The sequence below is a fragment of the Pararge aegeria genome, chromosome 3, assembly GCF_905163445.1.
Source record: "Pararge aegeria chromosome 3, ilParAegt1.1, whole genome shotgun sequence".
Taxonomy (NCBI): Eukaryota; Metazoa; Arthropoda; class Insecta; order Lepidoptera; family Nymphalidae; genus Pararge; species Pararge aegeria.
Window position 1 is genome coordinate 14,029,376 of NC_053182.1, and position 24,394 is coordinate 14,053,769.

Below are 24,394 nucleotides of genomic sequence, written 5' to 3' on the forward strand. Positions count from 1 at the left end.
TACCTACTTTTTAATAAGTAATGTATTAAGGCTGTGGGTTTAAGTAATTTAAAGACATGAAAGCCTTCTTCTTCTTTTTTTGCTTTGTTGGCTTTTAGGTGTGCCAAATCGGCACGTTGTACAATCAAAGCCTTATAACATAGTGATAGCTCACAATATTTATTTATTGGTCTTTGGTTCACAGGTCTTATTACAAATATACATTAGCGGCAATTCTTGTTCCTAAATCTCAAAACGAAACTAAATTTACAGGTCTTCAAGTAGTGCAGTCTTTTTCGCATAGCATTTATTACAAATCATGGTCGCTATAGGGTCGGGGAAAATGGTGAACCGTAGTTAAGCCAGGTAACATACTAAAATATTCTAACTCCTTTATAATTCTGCTTAGACTTGATCACGCAAGCTAAACTACGAACTTTCAAGCACGGCTCCAACGGCTTCTATACGGAAACCAAAATCTTAAAGAACATTATTGTCTCACTCACACTATAGTGATACTACTTTCAAAAATTTTAAGATAAATGAACTTCGCTTTATTTTAGTCCTAATTCTATTTTATTCGTTATTCTGAGTCTTTGTAGTGGACCAGACATGTCAATGTAGGAAATAATTTTTATACCTACTTAAAAAAACAACAATAAACAAGATTTCAAATTTGAAACTCGAGATTTGTCTATAGATTTTCTAACCTTAAATGTGCGGTTTTAATCCTAGTAACTAAAAATGGTCACTTGTTAATATAAAATTGATTTCAGGTGATTCATAACAATTATTCTTATTTTGTAGAATAAATTGGTGATTACTGATTTGTTCAAGATGGTAAACACATCGAAAGCATTAACATTCACTGTGCAATCAGAATGTAAACATTCACGAGCTCGAGTTGCAATTATGAAGTTACCTCATTATGATGTCCAAACTCCTGTATTTATGCCAGTTGGAACTCAGGTGTGTAAACAGTTTTGACTTAGTAGGTATATAATTTCTTTAAATAAATACAAATCACAATATTATCCAGGAAAATTCGTAGTAAATGTCCCTAGTTATCCCTGGTTTTATTTATCGTGGTTTATACCTGAATTAAACAATAAACTAACATTTTGTAACATTTGTTTATGACAATTTATGGGATGGAGTGAAATTAATTATAATATAATTTTTTTTTCAAAATGTTTGAAAATGCTCATAATTTGCTAGTTTTTTAAATATACATGATTAATGACTTTAAAATTTTATTTTATTTCTATATGCTGCTAAAATCTATGACTTTTTATTTTAGGGCACAATGAAGGGTCTATTAACAGATCAGCTTGAAAATTTAAATTGTGAGATTATATTAGGGAATACCTATCATTTGGGAAATAGACCTGGTGTGGATGTGTTGAAAAAAGTTGGTGGCCTTCATAAATTTATGGGATGGAATAGAGCTCTCCTCACAGACTCAGGAGGTTTTCAAATGGTTTCGTTGCTTAAGTTAGCGGAAATCACAGAAGAAGGAGTGAAATTCAGATCCCCATATGATGATAGTGAAATTATGTTAACACCAGAAAAATCTATTGAAATCCAGAATTGTATTGGTGAGATCTTCACACAAAAACAATATTGTGACTTTTAAAATAATTGTTGAATATACTCTTACTTTGATCAATAGGTGCTGATATAATTATGCAGCTAGATGATGTTGTTCAAACAACATTTCAAGATTATGATCGCATAAAAGAAGCAACTGAAAGAACTAGTCGATGGCTGGACCGTTGCCTGAAAGCTCATAAAAGACCATCTGAACAAAATATATTCCCCATAGTACAAGGTCTATTAAACCCAGAATTACGAAGGAAAAGTGCTGAGGAACATATAACAAAAGATGTTAATGGTTTTGCTATAGGAGGTCTTAGGTATTCATTTTAAATTTAGGTTTACTGATGTTTTTAGTATATAACATTTTATTTGTTCAAGTGCCCCATGCTTCAGAGAGCATGTAATGCCATTGGTCCTTGTTTTAACCAATGGAGGCCTGTATTCACTAGTGAGACATGAATAGGCTGCATAATATGATGATGATGAGTATATATTTAATTAAGTATTCCTATTTGTAGTGGTGGTGAAGCAAAGGATGACTTTTGGCCTATGGTCAGCCTAGGAACTGAAATACTAGATAAATCTAAACCACGTTATCTGATGGGAGTGGGATTGGCTATTGACCTTGTTGTGTGTGTTGCACTAGGAGTGGACATGTTTGATTGTGTGTTCCCTACACGTACAGCTGTAAGAACTTAAGTAGTAACTCTTGTATATTTTGATTAAATGTTTGAAAATGTTTGAAAAAAACATGTTTTTTTAGAGATTTGGGTGTGCACTAGTAAATAAAGGACAATTGAATTTGAAACAGAAACAATTTGAAAGTGATCTCAATCCAATTGACAGTGACTGTGAATGTACTACTTGTGCCAACTATACAAGAGCTTACCTGCATTGCATTGTATCTGTTGAAACTGTAGCCTGCCATTTGATCTCAGTGCACAATATTGCCTTTCAGGTCGGTACAAATTATTTTACTGTAACTATGTGAAGTAGGGTCCTCAAGTTTACTGAGATGAATTTACAGTATGTTAATATCTGGCAAGTCCCTGTAACTTATGAATTTAGTAACAGTAATTTCTAATTCTGTGGGGCTAAGTTTGGCCCCTGAAACACACTTCAAACTTATTTGAGGTGTGTGCCAGGGGTGTTGTTGTCTTCTTGACCTGCATGCCGGAAAGTTCTCCATATTGTTCTTAATAGTGTATGAAATCTATTGATATGCACTTGGCTTTTCTCATTCTAAGAGAATATGTGTAATAGGTTGATATTAATGATAAAATAAATCAATCACAATTTTGATGAACTCCTAGCGCAATGGTGAGCAATTCCTGGAAGGGGCAATTTGGGAATTTGTTTTACCTCTAGTTTTGTCTTTATCTCAAAAACAGTTTTTATAACTTCAATTGCACAGTTAACAAGGAATAGGAGTCTATTTAAGTTATATGTTTAAATTTTGTAACTTTTTATATGGTTGCAGATGCGCCTTATGAGAACCATGAGAGAAAATATCAAACAAGGAACATTCCCTAAATTTGTTAAGAAATTTGTTAATGAAATTCATCCTGATAAAAACTTTCCTACCTGGATTAATAACTCATTGCTGTCAGTTGGAATAAACATATTGGAAGACTAACCTGTCGATTTAATAATGACAAACTTTCCAATAGTCTACACATCTCTAAGCTCAACTCAGAATCATTAAAGCAGCTGAGATTTGTATTGTATACAATACTGTATATAATACTGATGTTTATGATTACCATGCTTTACTTCACAACTCCCTTATGCAGAGAAAATTGGACAGCAGCTATTGGAAACCCACAAAAGCCTTTCTGAAGTAGCAATAAGGACCTGAAGTAGTAATAAGGACAAAACATCTATCTATACACCACAAGATTTTCACTTGGCCCCTTAAGCAAGATTTTTACACTGTTTTTTTTTACATTTTTACAGACAGCCTTGAGTCTTACAGCAAGTTGTGCTCTTAACTGTTCCAAGTAAATATTCCCAGTTATGTCAGTGTGTTCATGTTTTGTTGATCCTTTTTGCTACAGAATGCTGCACTAGATCTGCCTTACTGCATATTTTCTGCACTAAATGTACCTACTGGTAACATTATTAACAAAGACTACTTAATCAATAAACTTAAAGTTTTCTGGTTGTCTCTGTATTCAGTGTCCATTTATAAGGTGAAATTGTTTGAAAGTGGATGAAAGCTGCCCATCCTATGTGATAAAATAAATTCATGGGACTATTATTTGCGTAAACTTACCCTCCAGCAAGAGTTTTGTTTTATTTCATACAATAATAAGAAGTAGGCTAGTATGTAAACCAAAGAAATTAAATTATGCACTCAAATACATAGTGGTCTTTATTTCATTTTTACATAAAATCATCAGAATCGTTTCCATCTTGATTTGTTGTCATATTTTCCTTTTTCATCAATGTGGCATAACTTCTTAACTCTGCTTCCTCTTTCTTTTGTTTTTCTTCTTCCTTTTCCTTGTCTTTTTTCTCTCTTACCAATTTCTTTTTATCTTCTCGTTCTACCCTGTCTCTAGTTTCTCTTTCAAGTCTCAAATCAGGAAATGCTTCTCTTTTTGTTTTGTTTAGTCTATTAATAATTTCATTTATTCTTTTAATTATTCTCACTTTTCTTACATCCTTATCTTTGTGAAACGCAACTTGACCAACCTAAAAACAAGCAAAACACAAAGTGGAGTAACACATGCAAAATAATTATCTGCCCTCTTTGTTTTATCAGAGAGTTCAGAACTCACCTCCATACCTGCAGTTTTCTTCAAATTTGACCACATTGTGTAAACAATATCAATATCATTCATTTTATTTCCCATAATGGAGTTTGCTTTTACTAACTGGCATGCATCATCAAGAACAGCGGTTGGTATATCATCTATTGTTTGACCCTTGAAAATAAATATTTATAGTCTATTTGATTAACAATTATATTGATTTAAGACAACAGTCAGACAGGGGCCACAAAAACTACTCACAGGTGCTAAGCGAAGATAAACGTGTGCTGATGAAACTTTATTAACATGGAACCAAACATCTTCAGGCCATCCCCATTTTATCAAATCTTCATCTACAATAAAAATAAAATAAGTTTGTTCATTGATTTATCAATATACTATGGGACACTGACTTAAAATAACCTATCACGATTCTCAGGGGTTAAAATTATTGTAGTTTCATTGCAAACAAAAGTATCGCCTTATGTAAAACAGAACATTTTGTCCCTAACCCAATTTATAATAATATCCTCCACTTACTTTCATGTTTATCGTTACCCATGAACAAAGTTACTGCGGGAGAAACGACATCACTTGTAAAATAAAAAACCATTGTAGATTTATAGCATCTATTGATCTATAAGAACTTTTAATGCGCTTCTGTTGCAAGATCTACAAACATTTCATAGAAATTTAGTGAAATTTCAGTTGCAATAAATAATATTAGGGTAGGCAGCTAATAATGGCATTAATTTTCAGCACAGATTTATTTTACTGGTCTGTACTCTATGGGGTCTGGAGTAGTACATAGGTACTTTATAGCTCTATGGCCTATGCCTCCTATGGACATTATGTCCAGGTTTTTAGAAAAACACTGACCTCTACCTCTATTATAAAGTCTATAATCAAAATCACTGACCTCTATTATACTACGCTGGACTGGTAATAAACATTTTCATATTGAAACCATATGATTTTGTCAAATTTGGCACTGATAGCAATGGTGAAGGTTCTCGGAACTAACGCTAGTGATTATCGCTACGGTTTAAAAAAAACGATAACTATGTAAGACTTGCTATAAAATGTATAGGAATATATATATAGGAATGAATATTAAAATAAAAATCAAGGGTATTTTTTTATTGTATTAGCAAGCCCAGATAATTCGGGATGACAAAATATTATTTCTTAATATATCACCCGATATATGCAATGAATAATTTTTGGTTGCTGCATACAACCGAAATGCATATACTTAGTAATACTTAAAACTAGTATATTATAAAAGTAGCTATTTAGCTAAGCTAGCTTTTTACCATTTTACCAACAAAGATGAGCCGGCAAGCGATGTTGTGTTATAGTACGATGCGTAGAAACCGATTTGACCTTCTTTTGAGGTTTTAATATAACTGCCGTACAGGTTAGTCTTCTTCCATCTTCACCTGCATATACCACCAGATGAGATTTTAGTCCAGTGCTAAAATAAAAAATACTATTCTATCATTCAATTAAAATAAAATATTTAAAACTCATTAATGAGCTATAAGACCACAGATGAACAAAATAGATGAACACCAATCATCGCAGACCTCAAACACCCAAAGCCCCTTAAACCCCCAAAACCCTTTTTATTTGGGGATTCGTACTTATCAGCGTTTCTTGGTAGTGTTGACTTTTTTACAACTCATTTTGAGCAGTCATTAAAGGTAAACCTACAACATATAACATAAAAAAATAAGCTCTTGAAAGAAGTAATAAAAGTAAACAGGCATATGGGCTGCTAACAAATAAGTTATGTCTAAGATACAAAATATCTGCCTATTTCCATTAGAACTCACTAAAAATAATTTTGCTATACCGTACTCTTATGTAACGTACAAAAATCCTCAGTAAAATGTTTAGATAAGTAATCATTCAACTTACAATCCCAATTTACGAAATTAGTATTTTGCAGCCATAAGGATTTTTATGTAGAATTATATGGGACTTGTAACAATCAAGTTGCTTCAACATTATAAATTGATAAATCTGTAATTTTATAAATCTAAACAGAAATAATGTCGATTTTTACTATCGACAAATTATGCCGTACTCGGCACAACCCTATCGTAGAACTCTCGTCAGCGCTTCAACTGGTCTATGGAGGGTAGAGGTAAGGAGAGTCATCTTATATGGGAGAAAAGTTGAAAAAGTGTCCAGTTGTTGCGCTAAATAACAGTTCAAAAATCCTCCACAATGGCGCTGGTGGATGCACAGGGTATGGTATGAATGTAGCAATCGTAGATGAATTGAAGTATGCAGAGTTAAAAAATTTAATGTCATTATCGACTAAAGTAGTGTAAAAATATTCCAGTCCAAATAAAAACCAATTTCAGAATACACTATCATATAATTTGTCAATTACGCAAACAATGTACTTCCAATTTAGAGTCTTAAAATAATTACTCTTTTACTAATATATTCGTTTCCCTTTTTCCTTTTTCTTCTTTTTTTCCCCGCGTCGCTTTAGTCGCCAGTCCTTCCAACTTTCCAACGTGCCAGCACCTTCTTATCAAATATAAATACTCCAAATCCATTACTGTTTTTATCAAAAGGATTCATTTTATTGATTTGCATATCATCTCGTATTGAGAATCTAGCTTAGAATGGCATTTATTCAATGGCATACGAAAATTCAAGTAACCTTACAGTAGTCAATTATTGAGAATTTCAACAACTTACGTTGTACAAAATATTGTGGTAAATATAACCTTACTTCCTTGTAACTCCATACTTCCTTGTTTATTTTTCAAGCCTACTCTAACAATATTTATATTTGGCGCTTCTTTTAAGAGTTACCCTGATGCAAATGTGGCGCCATCCTAATTTAATACATTTTGACGACACTTTTTCATATACACAGATGACTCTCCTTACCTCTACCCTTGTCCACTTTTCAACATGTTGAAACAGAGTTAGTACTATATAACAACAAACACAAAAATCGAATCAAATCACTATGTTTAAATTAATGTCCAAAATAGAAGAGTCATAGTTAACGTAATAGTAAACAATATATATCAAACTTAAACGAGCGCACAGTCAACTTTACAAGATGAGGAACGAAAAACTGCGCAGTGCGCGCGGGGACGCTTCAGTCATGTGCCGCTTGGTCAGATACATCATCTCAGACTCATTATTTAGAACCCATTTTGAGAACCAACCTCATTCTTTGCAGTAAAGATAACTACACAATATTTAATTTCGATATTCAGTAAAAAACAGTAAAAAAATGGTTACAACTCTAGTATAAAAAAAAAAGACTGAGAACGTAACTGTTTTCGGAACGTTTCGCAACAATTATAAATTGCATGCTACTATGAAGTAAGCGCAAAAAGAATACTCGCGATATATTCTTTCATATTATTTAACGTCCCAAAAAAATTTACGTATTTTTTAAAACACTGTATGTAATTGATTTTTATTTTTTTGTTTCTTTCAGTTTCGTTCCAAGTTACATTCTATGTCTTGCACAAATGTCAAAACGGGCCTATTACATTTTTCCGACTATAGTAGACAGTAGTTATCTTATCTGTTGTAGTATTTATTTTGGTCTGTGACAGTAGTTGTGTTTTTGGGTTTATTGTTTAAAGTGTTGAATTAATAGCTTTTCGGTTTTTATTTGTCTATATTTCCTTGTAATCAGGTATACATACCTACTAACAGCTCATACAGGAGTTTTACGAATACAAAAATGGGGAGTCCAGAGCGGGAGTTATGCCCTCCACCATCAGAGGAAGATGAACTAACTTTGCCTCGCGCAAGCATTAATAAAATGATCAAAGAATTGGTACCCTCAGTTCGCGTTGCTTTTGAGTCTCGTGAGCTGATTCTTAATTGTTGCACGGAATTTATTCATCTCATTAGTTCTGAGGCCAACGAAGTATGTAATCAGAGCAATAAGAAAACTATTAATGCTGAACATGTTCTCCAAGGTAAATATTATATTTTTTAACATCTGTAAGGGTGAGAACCTAATTTGTTGGCTGTGTATGAATGGAATATACACTAACAATATTTGTAACGTGTTTAAGCACGATACAATTTATTATACTTGTCGGTCTTGTATAGTCATGATGTCCTTCCTTAACATGAGGATCATAATGTGTGTGATGATGCAATATTATATTGTTGCAGAGTTGTAGGTCTATGCTCTTAATCTTTCTTTCCATAATTAGCAAGGAGAAGCCTGCAAATTATCCCTCATCAGTCAACAATAATAAACTGAGGATGATGATAATGAATTTTTTTGTTATTTTTTCATCATGAATAAATCAGACATATGTTACAGTAAATTTATAAAGTGGGTATTTAATTAATTAAACTTTGATTAACAACCAATGTTCATGACATTGAGTTGTTGCATATTTTGATATAAATATGACTGCATTATCGATGCACCACAGTCCTACATGGACTCGAACAATGCAGAGATACCTTGCAGTGTCTTAGTTGTTTATTACATGTCTCTGTCTTTGTATGAAAATTAACTTTTTATTAATTTTAACCATATTTAAGGTAGAATAAGTTACAGGCTTGATGATATAGTGAAAGACCTAAAACACTGACAATAAAATATTTTTATGAGTATCTAGTTAAATGTTGTTTGTTTCATTATACAGGATGTTTGGTGCATCGTGTGCCAAATCGAATCTGATGATTGGAGGGGTCTTTGGCTATCTCTTCAGCCCTCGTAAAAAAATCTTGCTCAAACGGTTTTTTTTATACTGATTTTAAATTGTTTTTTTAAAAATTGTAAAAATTCTACATTTAAATTTTAATAAAAAATAAAGTTGTTAAGTATTAATTAATTTTCTTTTTAATCTTTAATTTGTAACGTTTTACGCTTCTTTTGAAACTAGAATTACACGCCAGCAACATCTAGTTTTTGTTTTACAGCCCCGCAAAGTTTTTTTTACGTAAAAAAATAAGCTTGAACGTCAACTTTCGGTTTTAATAAAAAAAAAACTAAAAGTGATCATGTTCTTCCAATTTTTTTAAAACATCTCTGGACTGTCCCCTTTCTAATGGTGTGCAATATGCCATGAAAAGTAATTAGTAACATCACTAATTTTCAAATTTTCTAAACTTGGTCGCAATTTTCTAATATTCAACAGGTGAAAGAAAAACAAGGGTTTGCGTAAATAACACTCACAATTCACAAGGCAGATGACATTTTCTGTCTCTTTCATAAAGTTATACGCCCGTTGTTCGTTTAAACAGGCAAAAATAGTTTTTTCACTCTAGTGAAGCGAAATCTATCTTCTATTCCTTTCTTGCATAGTGCAAACCTGTTTGAACCAATCGCGAACGGGCCCCGCGTCGCGTCGACACGGCGGCCATCTTATTTTTTAGTCGAGACATCACTGCCTCTGCTGCCTAACGTGTGTGCTAGCTTACTGTACTCCACGATTCTTTTATTTAGTTTTCGTTAAGTTTTGTTGTTTTTTGTTACGTTTTATTTACTTTTGGTGTTATTGTTAAACTTTGTTGACTTTTTTGTTGTTGCAATGACGACATACTCTAACGAGGAATATGCGGACATCATAATGGTTTATGGTGCAGCCCGTGGTGTCGCTCGTGCAGCGCAACGACTTTACCAGGAACGCTTTCCTGGTCGACGATTACCTGGCCGCAGAGTCTTCCAAGACACATACCGACGTTTACGCGAGACTGGGAGTGTCAATTTTCATGAACCAAGGGGACATGTTGTGCGACATAATGTTGAAGTGGACGAGAGAATACTGGCACTTTTTGAGGAAGACGACACAAGAAGCATTAGATATGTGGCGGCACAACTTGATATTTCAATATGGAAAGTGTGGAAAGTCCTTCGACAAAACGAAAAATATCCATTCCACGAGACTCCGGTTCAAGGTACGTAATTTAAAACCTTTGTTTGACGTTGCCTTTGTTTAGCAGGTATCCATAATCTTCTAGTGCAATTAATTACTGCTCAAGGGGAATTAAAAAGATTTTTGGTTGTTGCAGGTCTTGAGGGTGGCGACTTTGACAGACGAATGCACTTTTGTCGGTTTTTGTTACACACAGATGTGGATAATCCTGATTTTTTAAAAAGAATACTGTGGACTGACGAATCCAAATTTACCAGAGAAGGGATTCTTAACTTGCACAATTTACACCATTGGGCACCGAAACGGCAAAACCCACATGCCAAAAGACAGCAATCTTTTCAAAGACGGTTTAGTGTGAACGTTTGGGCAGGAGTGATTGGGAATCAGGTAATTGGACCGCACTACCTGCCTGATAACTTAAATGGCGATAATTATTTAGAGTTCCTGCAAAATGATCTGCCGGAATTATTGGCCGAGGTGCCCGTGTTTAATGAAGATGTGCCCATAGTATTTCAAAATGACGGCTGTCCCGCGCATTGGCGTTTAACTGTGAGGGAATACCTCGATAATGTGTTCCCCAATTCGTGGATTGGGCGCGATGGGCCTATTGCATGGCCTCCACGTTCCCCAGACTTAACTCCGTTAGATTTTTATGTCTGGGGACGTGCCAAAGAGCTAGTATACGCCACAGAAGTCCCAACGAGGGAGGTACTAATACAACGCATAGAAGCGGCCTTCGGTACAATTAAGAACGAAATACGGCTTCGGACTACAACTGTAACAATACGTCAAAGATGTCGGGCCTGCATTCGAAACAGGGGTGAACAATTTGAGCAGAATTTGTAAAAATTATGAAATAAATGTTTCAAATGCAATGTATTATTTTTATTTCAAGTAAAACCTACGAAATTTAAAAATTTTACCTGCTTGTGAGTTTTATTTACGCAAAAACTTGTTTTTCTTTCATCTGTTGAATATTAGAAAATTGTGACTAAGTTTAGAAAATTTGAAAATTAGTGATGTTACTAATTACTTTTCATGGCATATTGCACACCATTAGAAAGGGGACAGTCCAGAGATGTTTTAAAAAAATTGGAAGAACATGATCACTTTTAGTTTTTTTTTTATTAAAACCGAAAGTTGACGTTCAAGCTTATTTTTTTACGTAAAAAAAACTTTGCGGGGCTGTAAAACAAAAACTAGATGTTGCTGGCGTGTAATTCTAGTTTCAAAAGAAGCGTAAAACGTTACAAATTAAAGATTAAAAAGAAAATTAATTAATACTTAACAACTTTATTTTTTATTAAAATTTAAATGTAGAATTTTTACAATTTTTAAAAAAACAATTTAAAATCAGTATAAAAAAAACCGTTTGAGCAAGATTTTTTTACGAGGGCTGAAGAGATAGCCAAAGACCCCTCCAATCATCAGATTCGATTTGGCACACGATGCACCAAACATCCGGTATAGTGTGACTTATCAGCTGAATAATACCTAAGAGTCTGTATAGAAGTCTTACTCTCTTCATCAATTGGATCCTGCAATTATGCATTTTTATATTTATTAAGTTAAAAAAATTATGTTATAGTATGGTAGCAGTGATAGCCTAGTTGAAGATTTCAGTCTTGATTTCTGGCTTCATGATGATATTTTATAATTGAATCAACAATATTTGTGAGGGGTGATGGTTATCAGAGACCCCAAATTAATCTTTCTTGCTGGATCACTAAACACTGATCTAGATGTTTATAAATCTCAAACACAATTTTTTTTTATTTTGATAACACTTTATCAAAATTAAAAAAAAAAAATTGTATTAAGGGAACAAAGTATATGTTTCTCAATTTAGAAATTGGTACCACATTTACTAGTACTGCTTAATTTATTATTAAATAGGATTTGTATACCAATCTTTTTTGTTAATTACAGGAATTAGTTGAGAATACACCTAGAAATTAATATTTAGAAGTAACTCAAATAAACTAAACTCATTGTTACAGCATTAGATAGACTTGGATTCAGCGATTACACAGTTGAAGCAGAAGCTGTGCTTAAAGATTGCAAAGCTGTGGCTGCCAAGAGAAGAAGGCAAAGCACTAGGCTTGAAAACCTTGGCATCCCAGAAGAGGAGTTATTGAGACAACAGCAAGAGTTATTTGCTAAAGTGAGATTTAGACCTATGTTTACCTTAGCACTATGTATTACTTATCATGCCCCAATTAACAGACTTGTTATTTAAGGTCAGTAACAAGTCTGTTAATATTTAAGGTCAAAGGTTATGAAATTTTCAATGTTACAACAAAGGTCTATAAATTAAGCTATTGAGCAACCTTTAATAGCCTTTGCACACCATATTGTCTCAACATCGAACAACCATACAATTTAAAGTATACAATATTAAAAATTTACTACACTGCACCTGGTAATAAATATTTAAAACACTTCGTACAATTTTGGAATATTTTGTTTAGATTGACTTTTCTTAATAAATATTTGAATACTTTTAATTGCAAAGTAAACTGCTACATAGTCTGCACCTATCTCAATAAATCAGATACAAACATAAAGTTTTTTCAATTGCACTGGCAGTGTCAAATATACAAACTTATGATATTAAGTACTTATAGAAAATACTGAATAGGAAAAACATGGGTTGAATAATATATGTGTTCTTGCTCTTGGAGCTTTAATCACCCTATTATCTATAACCTTAAATCATGTAAGCATTGCCAATTTCAAATGCCAGTCCAGAGGACCTACTCCAGTTTTGCCTTATTTTGAATACTTTAATTTCCTATAACAAATGTCTGCAAATAACGTGTGCACAAATAACAGCAGCACTACATATTAGTCGAAAGCACTGGGTAAGCAACGTTGACCCGAGTCAGTAAATTGGTAGGTGCCGTCTTTGGAAATATGAATGATAATGTGGTATCAATCAGTCTTGGCTCCTATAACTAACAAAAAATGGTTATTGTTGAAAGAAGTATCGAAATCGTATTGTTAATTGATTATGTATGCTATATGTTAACCCAGACAATTTCTAACATTTTTTATTTAGTCCTAGAACTAAGTCCTCATAAATGTGACAATATTTTATGTATTCAGTATCTATTTGAGAGCGATTTGCTAATATCCGCTTAGGAGTTCTGACCTCTAACTCCAATCATATACATCAGATCTAGACGAAATTAGAGCAAAACTAATACTGATAATACTACCTATCCAGTAAAAAAAGATTTTTTTAAATCGATTTACATTTGCCTGCATTTGAATTATGGTGAAAAGAACTGAGCTGAATTTCACGAAAAAATGATCCTATATTGAATTCATTTAGTAGTTTCAGCGTTATGCGCGGCTTAGATACAGACAGACCGACAGACACCAATGAAAAAAATTACAGTTTTTAAATATCTTCAATGTACAGAATTTACCCGTTACAGATTCATTATAAGTATAATAGATAGATTATTTCACATTGTTAAAATTTAAAAAAAACTTAATATAATTAAAATAATAGTTAACATTATTGCTTATTTTAAAATATATAACAATGATATAAATATGTTTATAATTAATTGTAGAAATTAAAAACATTAACTGGGAAGCTGGTTTGAGTCTGTCTAAATATGTTTACGTTTAAGTGCATTGTTACTGGGAGTACAAGTCTCATTTATATTTATTTATTTCATGTTTCAGGCTAAAGAGGAGCAAGCAAAACATGAACAACAACAATGGTTACTGTTGCAACAACAAGGAAATATTGCTGTTGAAGGGACATCACAACCGTATGTGCCACCACCTGCAGGCATCAAGCAAGAAGATAATGAAGATGATGATTACTCATAAATGATTTTATAGAACACATTTGCTATTAATTAATATTACGTTTTTATCAATTACATATTTATTATAACAAGTTTAATGTCTTCTTTATCTGTATAGCTTGTAGTATTCTGTGGTTTCACCAGTGTTATCTAACAATTTAAACGTTATTTATCTTTATGTAAATAAGTACTAAAAATAAATCCTACAATCTTGCATTATTTGTATCTTCATGAATACAAGACGTGTTGGCTTCAATAAATTTGTGTTATATATTAATAATTGCCATCTTTACTTATGTAGTAAAACAGCCACACTTGTAATAATGAAAAATTATGATTAAATAAGCCTTTCTTAGTTCTACATGGCATTGACTTGTCTCGGTATTTTAATTAGATGTTGTCCTTATGTAAAGTGTTATTCAAACAAAATGATACAACGATAGTACTAGTAGGTACTATTTTCAGTTTTTTTTCCGGTTTCGAAATTGGTGATGGCAACACAATTAGCCACTGAAAAGCGTAGCGTTTTAGAATAATTAATGAAATAATACGAGTTTGCTCAAATGATGTCGACCAGAGTGCCAAAAAAATTGCAATAATGTAGCAAAATTTTAGGAGCTCTGAGAAAGCTATTGGTCTTATATAAAAATTATGTCCTACATAATTAAAGTACTCAATATTACATACAAAATAGTCAGCGAGGGCACATATCTAACTATCATAATTAAAAGTCACAAAAAGCTTTCGTGTTTTAAAGTTTTATTAGTTCGCCGGTAGATACAAAAGTGTGCTACATTTATATCGCAGCATTTATTCTTATTCAAATAAATAGTTCTATTTTTTTTTCAAGTTCTAAGTTCCATCAAGAGTATTTATTTAGCAGTTAAATACTTTTTAATTTATTCTAATGCTGCTATTTTAAATGTGATAGTTAGATATACGCCCTCGCTGACTATTTTGTATGTTCAGAGACCATTCTCTCCTGACCAACCCACCTCCTTTTTATATCCGGGCTTGCTACCGATAACGGTGGTTAAAAGAAAAAGAGGTTACTTACATATTTGATGTGATTTAATTGAATTAATCGAAATGACATTTTAAAGTTGTCATTTGATAAACATCACTGATGTTGTTTATTTATTTTTGAACAAACAACATCTGTTAAAATCACTCATATAATCACTAAACAAATCCAACATGTTGATTTCCACAATATGAATAGCGGTGAAACTAACAAGAAGAAATATAAACGACGAAAACATGAAACGTTAGTAACCACACGTCCAGAAACATCGGTAAGTACATACCTATTTCTTATTCAGTTTAGAACTTCATAGAAGTCAAATTTTTCTTGATTAATCTCGAGAGATTTTAAATATTGCTCAACACCATAGAGCCCAATGACTTCAACTTATTCATAATGGCGATTGAGCCAGTTTCACGAGATGTCCGAAATTAGGTGATTTCTTTGTAAAAACGCAAGCAAATTGCTATAATTCCAAAAACTGATGTAAGTTAAAGAAAATGCATGTAATGTACCTTATAGGTACATTTCATGCATTTTTAATAGGTACCTATGCTATATACCTATTAATAAATCAGTTATAGTTTAAAATAAAACATTAATTGTACGGTTATAATTTCAGCGTTCAAATAATCTTTGAAGCAAATTAAATCCTTCATTACCTATTTTCAGAGTTTATGATTTGACCCCACATCTCCGCCAAGCTCTAGGATATCCCTCTTACCTATGATAGTGAATCTCCAGCAATGGCACATAAGAATGGCTTAACCAGGGGATTAATAATTACTTTAGGTATATGGTCCTTCTACATGTATAAGTTATGTTTATTTACAGAAAGGAGAAAGCTCCAGTAACGCAAATGAAGCTGAGCAACCGGAACCCAAGTGTCCTTTGCTAGCTAAAGATTCAGAATGGGTTGATATATTAAAAACAGCGGCCGATTCGAAAGATGAGAAAAACAATAGTGGCGAGGAGGCAATTCCACACCTTGTAACTAAGTTAAATACCTACTTATTACATGCTTACTAATGTTCGTTTATGTTAAAAGCTTCAAGAACTAAATCAGATTAAGCGACATTAGAGCGAATCCCCGGAAACCCCTTTGGGCCGATCTCTAAGCATTGGAATTTGTAGCTTGTTACCTGTTCTTACGTATGAATTTATAGTGGGCTACGTAATGACCGGCCATAAAGCTATCACAATCTCGTAACCTGTAAGTGTGATGACTAGTTTAGTCTACGGTACTTTGAAGAGCTTTGACCACACTGTTCCAAGTGCTTAAGTATTGGGATCTACCAATATACCTACTTATGGAAAGGTGAAAGAAAGTAGATAGGTAATCTAATTTTAGCTATACATCCTTCTAGCGTATCGTAATTTTATCTCTTTTTCTTGAACTTTGCTTATAATCTAATGTGACAATTCAGTTCACACGAAAAATCTGTTATATAAAAATTTTACAAGTAGGTAAAATAATTATTATTTAGGTAGAGTGCGAGGATGGAGCTGAAACTAAACCTCTTGTTTTGATGTTTCCTGGACTGCTAGACAAATATCCTGATATGATAGAAGGAATGTTAAATAAAACAATGTCAACCAGTGAAGTTACCAAACATTTGGTTGGACAAAAAGCTAACTTTTCATGTATGAAAAAAGTTGATCGGCTAATTCCAAGCGATAAGGTAATGTAAGCTAATACCTTCATTTTGATTACTTTAGAATATTTGTTTCACGACAGAAGGTACATAACTATACTTTTGGGGTAAGAAAACCTTTTACCCCAAACGCATATCTACTCATACGTAAACCTTCCTTATTCCAACGTATTTTCCCCGTAAACCGTTGTCATTATTCAAGGGTTGAACGCTTATAAAGCCTACTTGAATGATATAATTTGGCGTGATTATATTCATATAAAAGGTAAATCTTAATAAATCACTTTTACGGAAGGTACCTTTCTTAAATATCATAGTTATTAAACGTTTTATTTTCGTAGGCTTTATAAATTAGCGAGCAATACTTAGTCAGATTACTAAATATATCTTATAACACGAATGAATATCTCTTATAACATGAAAGTAAAATTAAGGTTAAAGTGGCATTTTCATTGAAAAGTAAACTAACTAAAAACTCAACACATTTACTTCACTTTATATTAACGTAAGAAGTTAATGTAACATAATATGTTGTGCCTTCAAAGTGCCTACAGCTAAAAGCTAGTTGATAAAATATGTTTACGAACCATTGGTTGGAACAGTGGTTCAATTAATTTTATTTCGGAACTGGTTTGAGTAGTAGGTAATATTAGGTATTTTCAGAGACAAAGTTTGTTTGTCTGCATATTGTGACGGCCATATAGGTACAGAACCATACACTGCGCGTGGTCCGAAATGCACTTGACCTGATTATTGTAGGTACCATCGATTTATTTCGAGAATTGATGAATACAAACATGAACAATCATTCCTATTCAGAATTGTCCGTTCATATCTACGTAATTTTAGAACCTAAATCTATATCGTGTTTACAGAAATGGTTGGAAAGTTTAACAGAACAAAGCACTTCGCTCTGCTCAATTTTGTCTGGACAAACTGACAGTAAGTCATCTTCAAACATCTCATAGTATTATAAATTTATATAATGTGGTCTTTTAATTCAGAGATCCCGAGTTCTTTCCCCAGCAGATGAAGCAGTTCGGGAAATAAGAATTGCTGAATTTTCTATTGTCATCATCTGCCATTGCTTGTTGCCACTTGCCACCCTTAAAACAAAGGCGTGCTGCCGTCTTGTTGAAGACGATGGATATTCAATAAACCTGACTTAAACCGAAATGGTCAGCTACCATGTTAGACTGCATGGCCATCCAGTGAGATTTCAACCAATGGCTATTCTAGTAAAATAAAAAAAAATACTATCGATTTAGATAATTTATACAACTGAATAATCCTCACTTGTCTTTTAACCTTAATGCAATTTTTTTTGTAGTACTACAGCTTACTGTGACATCTCGTCCGGGGCTGTACTATTACCATGCTTATTTCTGCTGCTAAGCAGCATTGTTGTGTTCCGATCGTGCGGGCGTGGTTCCGGGCGTAATTTCTGGCACATGAGGCTTAACACCTGCGCCCCAGGATGGATATACGGCGGCAATTTGTAGGACGTTTCAAAGGCTATGGCTTTCCACATCATATAACAGGAGGGCCATCTGCTTTGCCCGTCAATTATTACTAAGTATAAAAAAACCAGAATTTCATTATATGTTTTCTGATCATTGCATGATAATAACATATCTATATTAGGTCTTACTACCAGTGTACGCAATATTATTTTAATATCGTTGACGTTTTGTTTCATAGTTATAAGCATTAGAATTTATAACTTATTATTTATAAATAGCCATTTTAAAATAATACTGCGATCGGACAAAGCCCCCTTGATATTTTAAATGCCTGATAATACGGTGTACAGAAATTTTATGAAATTATTTACTCTATATTTTTAAGGTATTTTGAGTGATTACGAAGCGGATACAGAAGCAACAGACGAAGAAGAAAAGCCATTTATAAGCGAAAAAACCGATTTATCATCATAAAAAAGACCTAATTGTGTCTATATATATTTTATCTTGAAACATAATAAATCACAGTTAAACTTAAAACAATCTTGTAATTGCATACCTATAGATTTTATTCCGTAAACCTTTAAACTAAGTTCATTACTCATTTTTATTCCGTGCAACTTTAAAATGGTATTCTAATTTTTGTCTTGTTGCAAGTCTAATACTACCTACAGTCTACATAAGTACTATGGGAATACTAAGACAATGTAAGTAGTATTTTTTTTTTAACAATTCCCTCTTTGGAGCTTATTTTTACGGATCCTACAATATAGGTACGTGACAATGGTGCCAATTCTGTTTAAGTGCACAAATATCTGAATTAAAAATTGACAGGTCTTTAAATAGCGCTCTAACTCTTTCTTGCTGATTTAATCTTATTAGTTTTAGTTCTGTTTACAGATTTGTGTATTCCAAAAACTTGGTACCTTTATCAGAGTGTGAAGTGCTAAATAACCTAGTTTGGTATTATTATTTTACGCTTATTTTTTTATCTAGCCAATAATTATAAATTGAAATAACTATTAGCTGTAGAATAGATAAACTATGACGAAACCAAAAAAAGAAAAACATTATTGTGTTTCTTTAGGCTTACAAAAATATTTAACAAAAATTAAGGCAGTCGGTGTAAGACTGTAAAATCTACGGCAGGGATCGATCATCAAAGCTATGGCAGGGACCCCTGGGCATAATCGGAACTTAATATAACTTCTTAATATAATATTGGTATCAGATAAATAAAACAACATATAATTCAGAGGAAAAAATATATTTCTTTTTAAGCATTTTATAATATACTTTCTTGCTTTTGGTGTCCATATCATATGGCTCAGAAGGCTACTAGAGTTAAAAATTCCCAACGCTTTGTACAGTCGATGTAACTTCAATCAAATAAACAAATTCAACACATCAAGAGTTAAAATTCTCAAATTTAGCTTTCAACGTGCTTCGAACTTTATGGGTTAAAGACCCCGACACACCAAAGCCAGCTTTGTCATCTCGTCGGTTGATGATATTTTCAACATATTATAAGAAAAAGAGATCATATTTTTTCAATGTCATCATTATCATCATATCAACCCATTACCTGCCCACAATCTACAACTAACTTAATTAGATTTTCTGATCATGGGTTAATGAGTTGTAAAATTAATGGTTAAACAATTTATTTAAAAATTAAACTATATTTTAGATGAAATTTTAAACAAGCGTTTCTGTAAACTTTGACTAAATTGATGTACGACTTCTGACCAGACCGAAGATATAAAGTAATTATAATATTATCATAATTTATCATTTTGAAATAGTAGGAAAGTTAATCAAGCCTGAGAATTGCTGTGATGGGATATGGTAGGAAGAGAGGGTCAGGAAGGTATGTGGGTAAGGAGGCTTGTTAAAACGATAGAGAATTGTGTAAAAATACATAGGAGATGGATGTGAAATTTCACCAGGGATTGATTTTACTTTGATTTGCACTTATTTGATTATGTTATCAAAGGGATAAATTGTCTACCATTAAACATACAATATATGTGACAGTTAACAATAGAATACATAGGAGATGGATAAAATTTCCTCGGAGCGGGCTGATTCTGGCGAGTTTTCCCAATATCTGACTAGACCAATCTAGTCAGATATTGGGATAACCCGCTCCACATACTCGACAAAACTACACGACACTTGACAAATACTAGTGTTGTGATGGATAGATAGATAAATTCTTTATTACACACAATTAAGGGATAAAGATAATAAATATTTGAAACAGTACAACAAAAAAAAAATACGCAAAGGCGGTCTTATCGCGAGTATCTTATCGGAGTGATCTCCTCCAGACAACCCTTTAATGAAAGGAAATGATGATGGAAACAGGATAGTGCAATATTTTAAAAATATGTCATAACATAAACTACATCTACATATAACATACAATGTATAAATAGATAAATAATATTCTTTTAAAGTTCTTTTTAAGATGCTTATTGATTAAGACTGTCTAATGTCCCTTGACAATCCATTCCAGAGTACAACCATTTTGAAAGTAAATTAATTGCCATACGCCATAGAGTGACTGGCAGGAACATGCAACCAGTTGTCATCTTTAGCTCTGAAATAGCACTGAACATTGCTACCAAGAAAGTTAAATCGCTATGTTAAATATGGTGGCGTTTGAGGATTAAATAGAATAGAGTATAAAAGATTAAGAGCATGCAAATTCCTCCGGGATAGAATTGGTAGCCAGTTTGCACGCGTAAAGCGTGCACATATAGCGCTCTCGGCAGTAACGCAATGTTTCGTAAAATGTAAGGCTGGGCAAGGCGAGATTGTCGAGGCCGGCTCAGGACTGAGCCGGCCTCGATAAATATTGCGAGGACACCTCATAGTATTTGTCGGCAAGAATGCAGAATGGGCGTGGTAGAAACTATTAGACGTGTTTGGCTATAGCACAGACAAGCTGAACAAATGCCTCACTGATCCAACATCTATCGGAAGTTACGTACACAAAGTTCGTTACATGCCGGCACGCAGACAATACAAAATAAAAAAAAACTTTTCCAAGCCTAGTTTAGCAGTCCCTTTATGCATGTTAACTGAAAGCGGTAACGAGGTTTTTCGGTGACTGGGCATATCTACGATAGAATTTACCTATGAAATGTACCTGTAGTACATGAACAACATAATGAATAACAGAATCTTATAACTTTTTCTACTGTTATAAGGCACACTTAAGCAAAGCTAGCGTTGGCAGGAGACACTTTCTCCACAGGGAAAGGACTAAATGTTTATCCCCTACCAAACTTATATCCATTATCCGAGCATGGGCGCACAAGTGGAAAAAAGATTCGAATAAAGAACTCATAACGTCAAATCGGAAACTTCCCCTTTCTCCATGTCATGTATATAATAGGGGATAAAAATCTTTGTCTCCTACCTATGCTAGCCGTGCAGGAAAAATTATTTGTTCTGATGGCAATGACAAATTTTAAATGGTACTGAACTGCTACAAGTCATAATACGTACCGTATTCTCTATCTCTACTCTATTGTACTAAAATCGTAGCATATTTTAATTATAATTAATAGACTGTCAATATTCTAGTAAATAAACATATTAGAATATTGACAGTCCCTGTATGAAGCGTTGTCAAAATTCACGTCACAAATATATGTCGTGCGCTGTTAGGGCCAAAGCACACAAGATATTATTAGACTCCTCATCACCTCTTCAAAGCCTCGTTTAATGTATTGTAAAGACGCGTTTTAGACGCTGCATTGTGCTGCAAAACTCTCGAGTTTACTTCTTTTAATTGTTGCAATACAAATCAGCACTTCACTGCAATCGTATCTGAAGGTAAATGCTAATGAGTCTAATATGGTAGCGAGCTCGCCTGTCGTGGGCATTGCAGTTAAATTAAACCATTACTTCAGCACGCACCAGCGGCACGACTTTGGCGCTGGGGTACCAGACCAAGATTGTTCTGTAGGTGATGCATCGGCGGAGGTAACTCAAAGATACTAAAGCCCACTAAAGTGCTCCGACTGCCACCTTAATCCCTAGATCGATCTACCAAAAAGTGACCAGAGACAGTACGTGCAATACAGCGTTAGGACGCGTAATCGGGTTTACGGAAAGCAATCAACGCGCCAATGCTAGGAGTACCGTGTGTGCGGCGGCCCTTATGATTACAATATAAGACAAAGCCCAAAATATGGATATTATTAGATTGGACGATAATATTCACTAATACATCTTGAAACCATTGTAAAATTAAACCTATTTTATTTAACAATTGCGTTTAATGGAAGAGTATCATCGTTTTTCATAACACCTTATATTCTAGACACAACCTTATACATGACTTTACAATTAGTAACACAATTTATAACTATTTAAACCCACGACATATTCATTTAGTACAACATATTTCTTATTAGGTTTATCTTTTTTCAAAACATTAAATAAGACTATCATCTGACAATCAGGATAAAAAGAACTGTGCGGTAATAGATATTTCTGCTTTTAGCCTGACATAGAAGTTGCTGTAGTTTCTTGTAGTAGGAGGATTTTAAATGTAACAAATTCATTTCAGCACAAGTTGTATATAAAACCATTGCCACTCGGACTAAACGTTTAATCTTAAATTTTTTTATTCCAAGATTTGCATATATTTGGGCATCTGCTTCCTAAATATCAATTACTGCACAGCCTAACAAAAGGACAAAAGAGTTTGACCTTTTGAATTGTATGACAATTCCCATAAATCCTTGAGTTTGAGAGTTATCTTTGACCTTATCATGTAACCTATTAAAGTGGTTTTATAGAGAAACTGCAAAGTTTGATGGATCGCATTGTGAAAATGCTCCTCAATAAAAAACATTTCATATTTCCAACGCCCCCTGGTGCCCATATCTGTTATCCCGGATCCACACTCACTAGTCCCCATAAGTTCCATAGAACACACATTTTTATTTCTTAAATAGTTCTTAAGAACATCCATGTCAAGGCTCTTTAACGATTACTTAATTTAAGAATGAATTTATTATAGATGCAAATAATCTTTTTAGTCCCATACAGAAGCAGCAGAGTCCTCTGTACTACTACCATGGTGCTACGCTAGTCATATCCGTGCACACTCGAGACAGTAAAGCCAAGGTGTCGCCGTTGACGGATACGTCACGGAGGACATCAGCATTGTGATGATTATAGGCAAATTCTTGGGAGAGGTCTTTAGTCCTGCAGTATACTATTACAGGAAACGCCCGTTTAGTTCTATGAAATAAAAGGAAAAAAAACTATACCCATTGTGTGCCGATGACACCCTATTCCATAGAAGAAACTAATTACAGTTTGTTGGCCAACCCGAAGTAAGTTATTCGTGGCTGTACAAATACAGTTTTTAGAATCAATAGTAGGTGTAGGTGATGTTTGTTTTTCTGCGATGTAACATGTACTCAATAAGACAACGCGATTGTGGGCACCCTCAGCTAATTGTACCCCAAATAACTAGAAATCTTTTTCGGCTTGTTTGCCAGAGTAAAGGCAAAAAACAAAGCGTGGTGGACATCTTATTGAATCAAGAGTACGTAAGACTCATGCCTGAGGGTCTCGGCAAGAAGTGTCCCTGAGAATTTGGATCCGGTTTAACAAAATGTTTGAGCGTCTAGTTAGAAGTGGCGGGCATATAGGGTCTGCACTTAGCGTAAAAATTATAAAAAAAGAAAAAACACTTGTACGAGTTATAGAAAACTTAACGGTAGGTATTATACGAGTTATAAAAAACCTACTCTTACATTTATATAACTCGTACTCGTGTTTCTCCATCTATGTCATCTGCCCGCTTAGTGCATACTCAGAATGCACGTCCTTGCTGGTAAGTATTTACACATTAAGCTTTAAGAAATAAGACGCCGGCGCTTTAATTCATATGTTCATAAAAATGCTGCCATTTAAAAAAAAAATTCAGCTTACACTATTTTCTAACCTTAATAAATTCTTTCTCAATTGAAACTATTTATTAACATAATTTAAAATCACTTCGCACTAAGTAACAGTTTATTGAATTTGAAGCTAACGTGACGTCTATTATTACTAAGTACCAGAGTTATTATTAATCTCATAAATTTAATAATACAGACAATATATAAATGCATTTAAAAATGATATTTTAATACCACACGATATTTTTATTTACAAGAAAA

At 33.4% G+C, this 24,394-nt stretch overlaps 4 protein-coding genes across 5 annotated transcripts; 3 read left to right on the top strand and 1 right to left on the bottom strand.

The window, feature by feature from the left end:
* The first annotated feature begins 136 nt into the window (after positions 1–136).
* Positions 137–3,941, top strand: LOC120637407 (queuine tRNA-ribosyltransferase catalytic subunit). Of its 2 annotated transcripts, XM_039909239.1 has the most exons (7): positions 137–345; positions 787–948; positions 1,280–1,577; positions 1,652–1,895; positions 2,097–2,265; positions 2,342–2,536; positions 3,059–3,941. In XM_039909239.1, the coding sequence occupies exons 2-7, from the start codon at positions 817–819 to the stop codon at positions 3,212–3,214; spliced, it is 1,194 nt and encodes a 397-aa protein (XP_039765173.1). In that variant the 5' UTR covers positions 137–345; positions 787–816; the 3' UTR covers positions 3,215–3,941. The 2 variants fall into 2 exon arrangements, with proteins under 2 accessions (XP_039765173.1, XP_039765171.1); XM_039909237.1 differs by lacking the exon at positions 137–345 and having other exon boundaries at positions 703–948.
* Positions 3,927–5,116, bottom strand: LOC120637408 (coiled-coil domain-containing protein 25). Its single transcript, XM_039909240.1, has 4 exons — positions 4,875–5,116; positions 4,596–4,687; positions 4,362–4,508; positions 3,927–4,275 (listed from the first exon to the last, which is right to left on the bottom strand). Exons 1-4 carry the CDS (start codon positions 4,945–4,947, stop codon positions 3,964–3,966), a joined length of 624 nt encoding a protein of 207 aa, XP_039765174.1. The 5' UTR covers positions 4,948–5,116; the 3' UTR covers positions 3,927–3,963.
* A 2,788-nt stretch (positions 5,117–7,904) lies between these two features.
* LOC120637097 (protein Dr1) lies at positions 7,905–14,414 on the top strand. Its single transcript, XM_039908735.1, has 3 exons — positions 7,905–8,308; positions 12,229–12,392; positions 13,928–14,414. Exons 1-3 carry the CDS (start codon positions 8,068–8,070, stop codon positions 14,075–14,077), a joined length of 555 nt encoding a protein of 184 aa, XP_039764669.1. The 5' UTR covers positions 7,905–8,067; the 3' UTR covers positions 14,078–14,414.
* Positions 14,415–15,160: 746 nt separating this feature from the next.
* Positions 15,161–18,695, top strand: LOC120637256. Its single transcript, XM_039908998.1, has 5 exons — positions 15,161–15,350; positions 15,914–16,069; positions 16,567–16,761; positions 17,610–17,676; positions 18,583–18,695. The coding sequence occupies exons 1-5, from the start codon at positions 15,270–15,272 to the stop codon at positions 18,669–18,671; spliced, it is 588 nt and encodes a 195-aa protein (XP_039764932.1). The 5' UTR covers positions 15,161–15,269; the 3' UTR covers positions 18,672–18,695.
* Positions 18,696–24,394: the final 5,699 nt, after the last annotated feature.

Bases quoted from the DNA above. Each gene is read 5' to 3' on its own strand.
- LOC120637256 (XM_039908998.1), top strand. From the start codon at position 15,270: ATGAATAGCGGTGAAACTAACAAGAAGAAATATAAACGACGAAAACAT. The intron at 15,351-15,913 runs GTAAGTACATAC...GTTTATTTACAG, and splicing joins CCACACGTCCAGAAACATCG to AAAGGAGAAAGCTCCAGTAA. The intron at 16,762-17,609 runs GTAATGTAAGCT...TCGTGTTTACAG, and splicing joins GGCTAATTCCAAGCGATAAG to AAATGGTTGGAAAGTTTAAC.
- LOC120637097 (XM_039908735.1), top strand. From the start codon at position 8,068: ATGGGGAGTCCAGAGCGGGAGTTATGCCCTCCACCATCAGAGGAAGAT. The intron at 8,309-12,228 runs GTAAATATTATA...TCATTGTTACAG, and splicing joins TGCTGAACATGTTCTCCAAG to CATTAGATAGACTTGGATTC. The intron at 12,393-13,927 runs GTGAGATTTAGA...TTCATGTTTCAG, and splicing joins AGCAAGAGTTATTTGCTAAA to GCTAAAGAGGAGCAAGCAAA.
- LOC120637408 (XM_039909240.1), bottom strand. From the start codon at position 4,947: ATGGTTTTTTATTTTACAAGTGATGTCGTTTCTCCCGCAGTAACTTTG. The intron at 4,509-4,595 runs GTGAGTAGTTTT...TTTATTTTCAAG, and splicing joins TTTATCTTCGCTTAGCACCT to GGTCAAACAATAGATGATAT. The intron at 4,276-4,361 runs GTGAGTTCTGAA...GCTTGTTTTTAG, and splicing joins AGAAAACTGCAGGTATGGAG to GTTGGTCAAGTTGCGTTTCA.
- LOC120637407 (XM_039909239.1), top strand. From the start codon at position 817: ATGGTAAACACATCGAAAGCATTAACATTCACTGTGCAATCAGAATGT. The intron at 1,896-2,096 runs GTATTCATTTTA...TCCTATTTGTAG, and splicing joins TTTGCTATAGGAGGTCTTAG to TGGTGGTGAAGCAAAGGATG. The intron at 2,537-3,058 runs GTCGGTACAAAT...ATATGGTTGCAG, and splicing joins TGCACAATATTGCCTTTCAG to ATGCGCCTTATGAGAACCAT.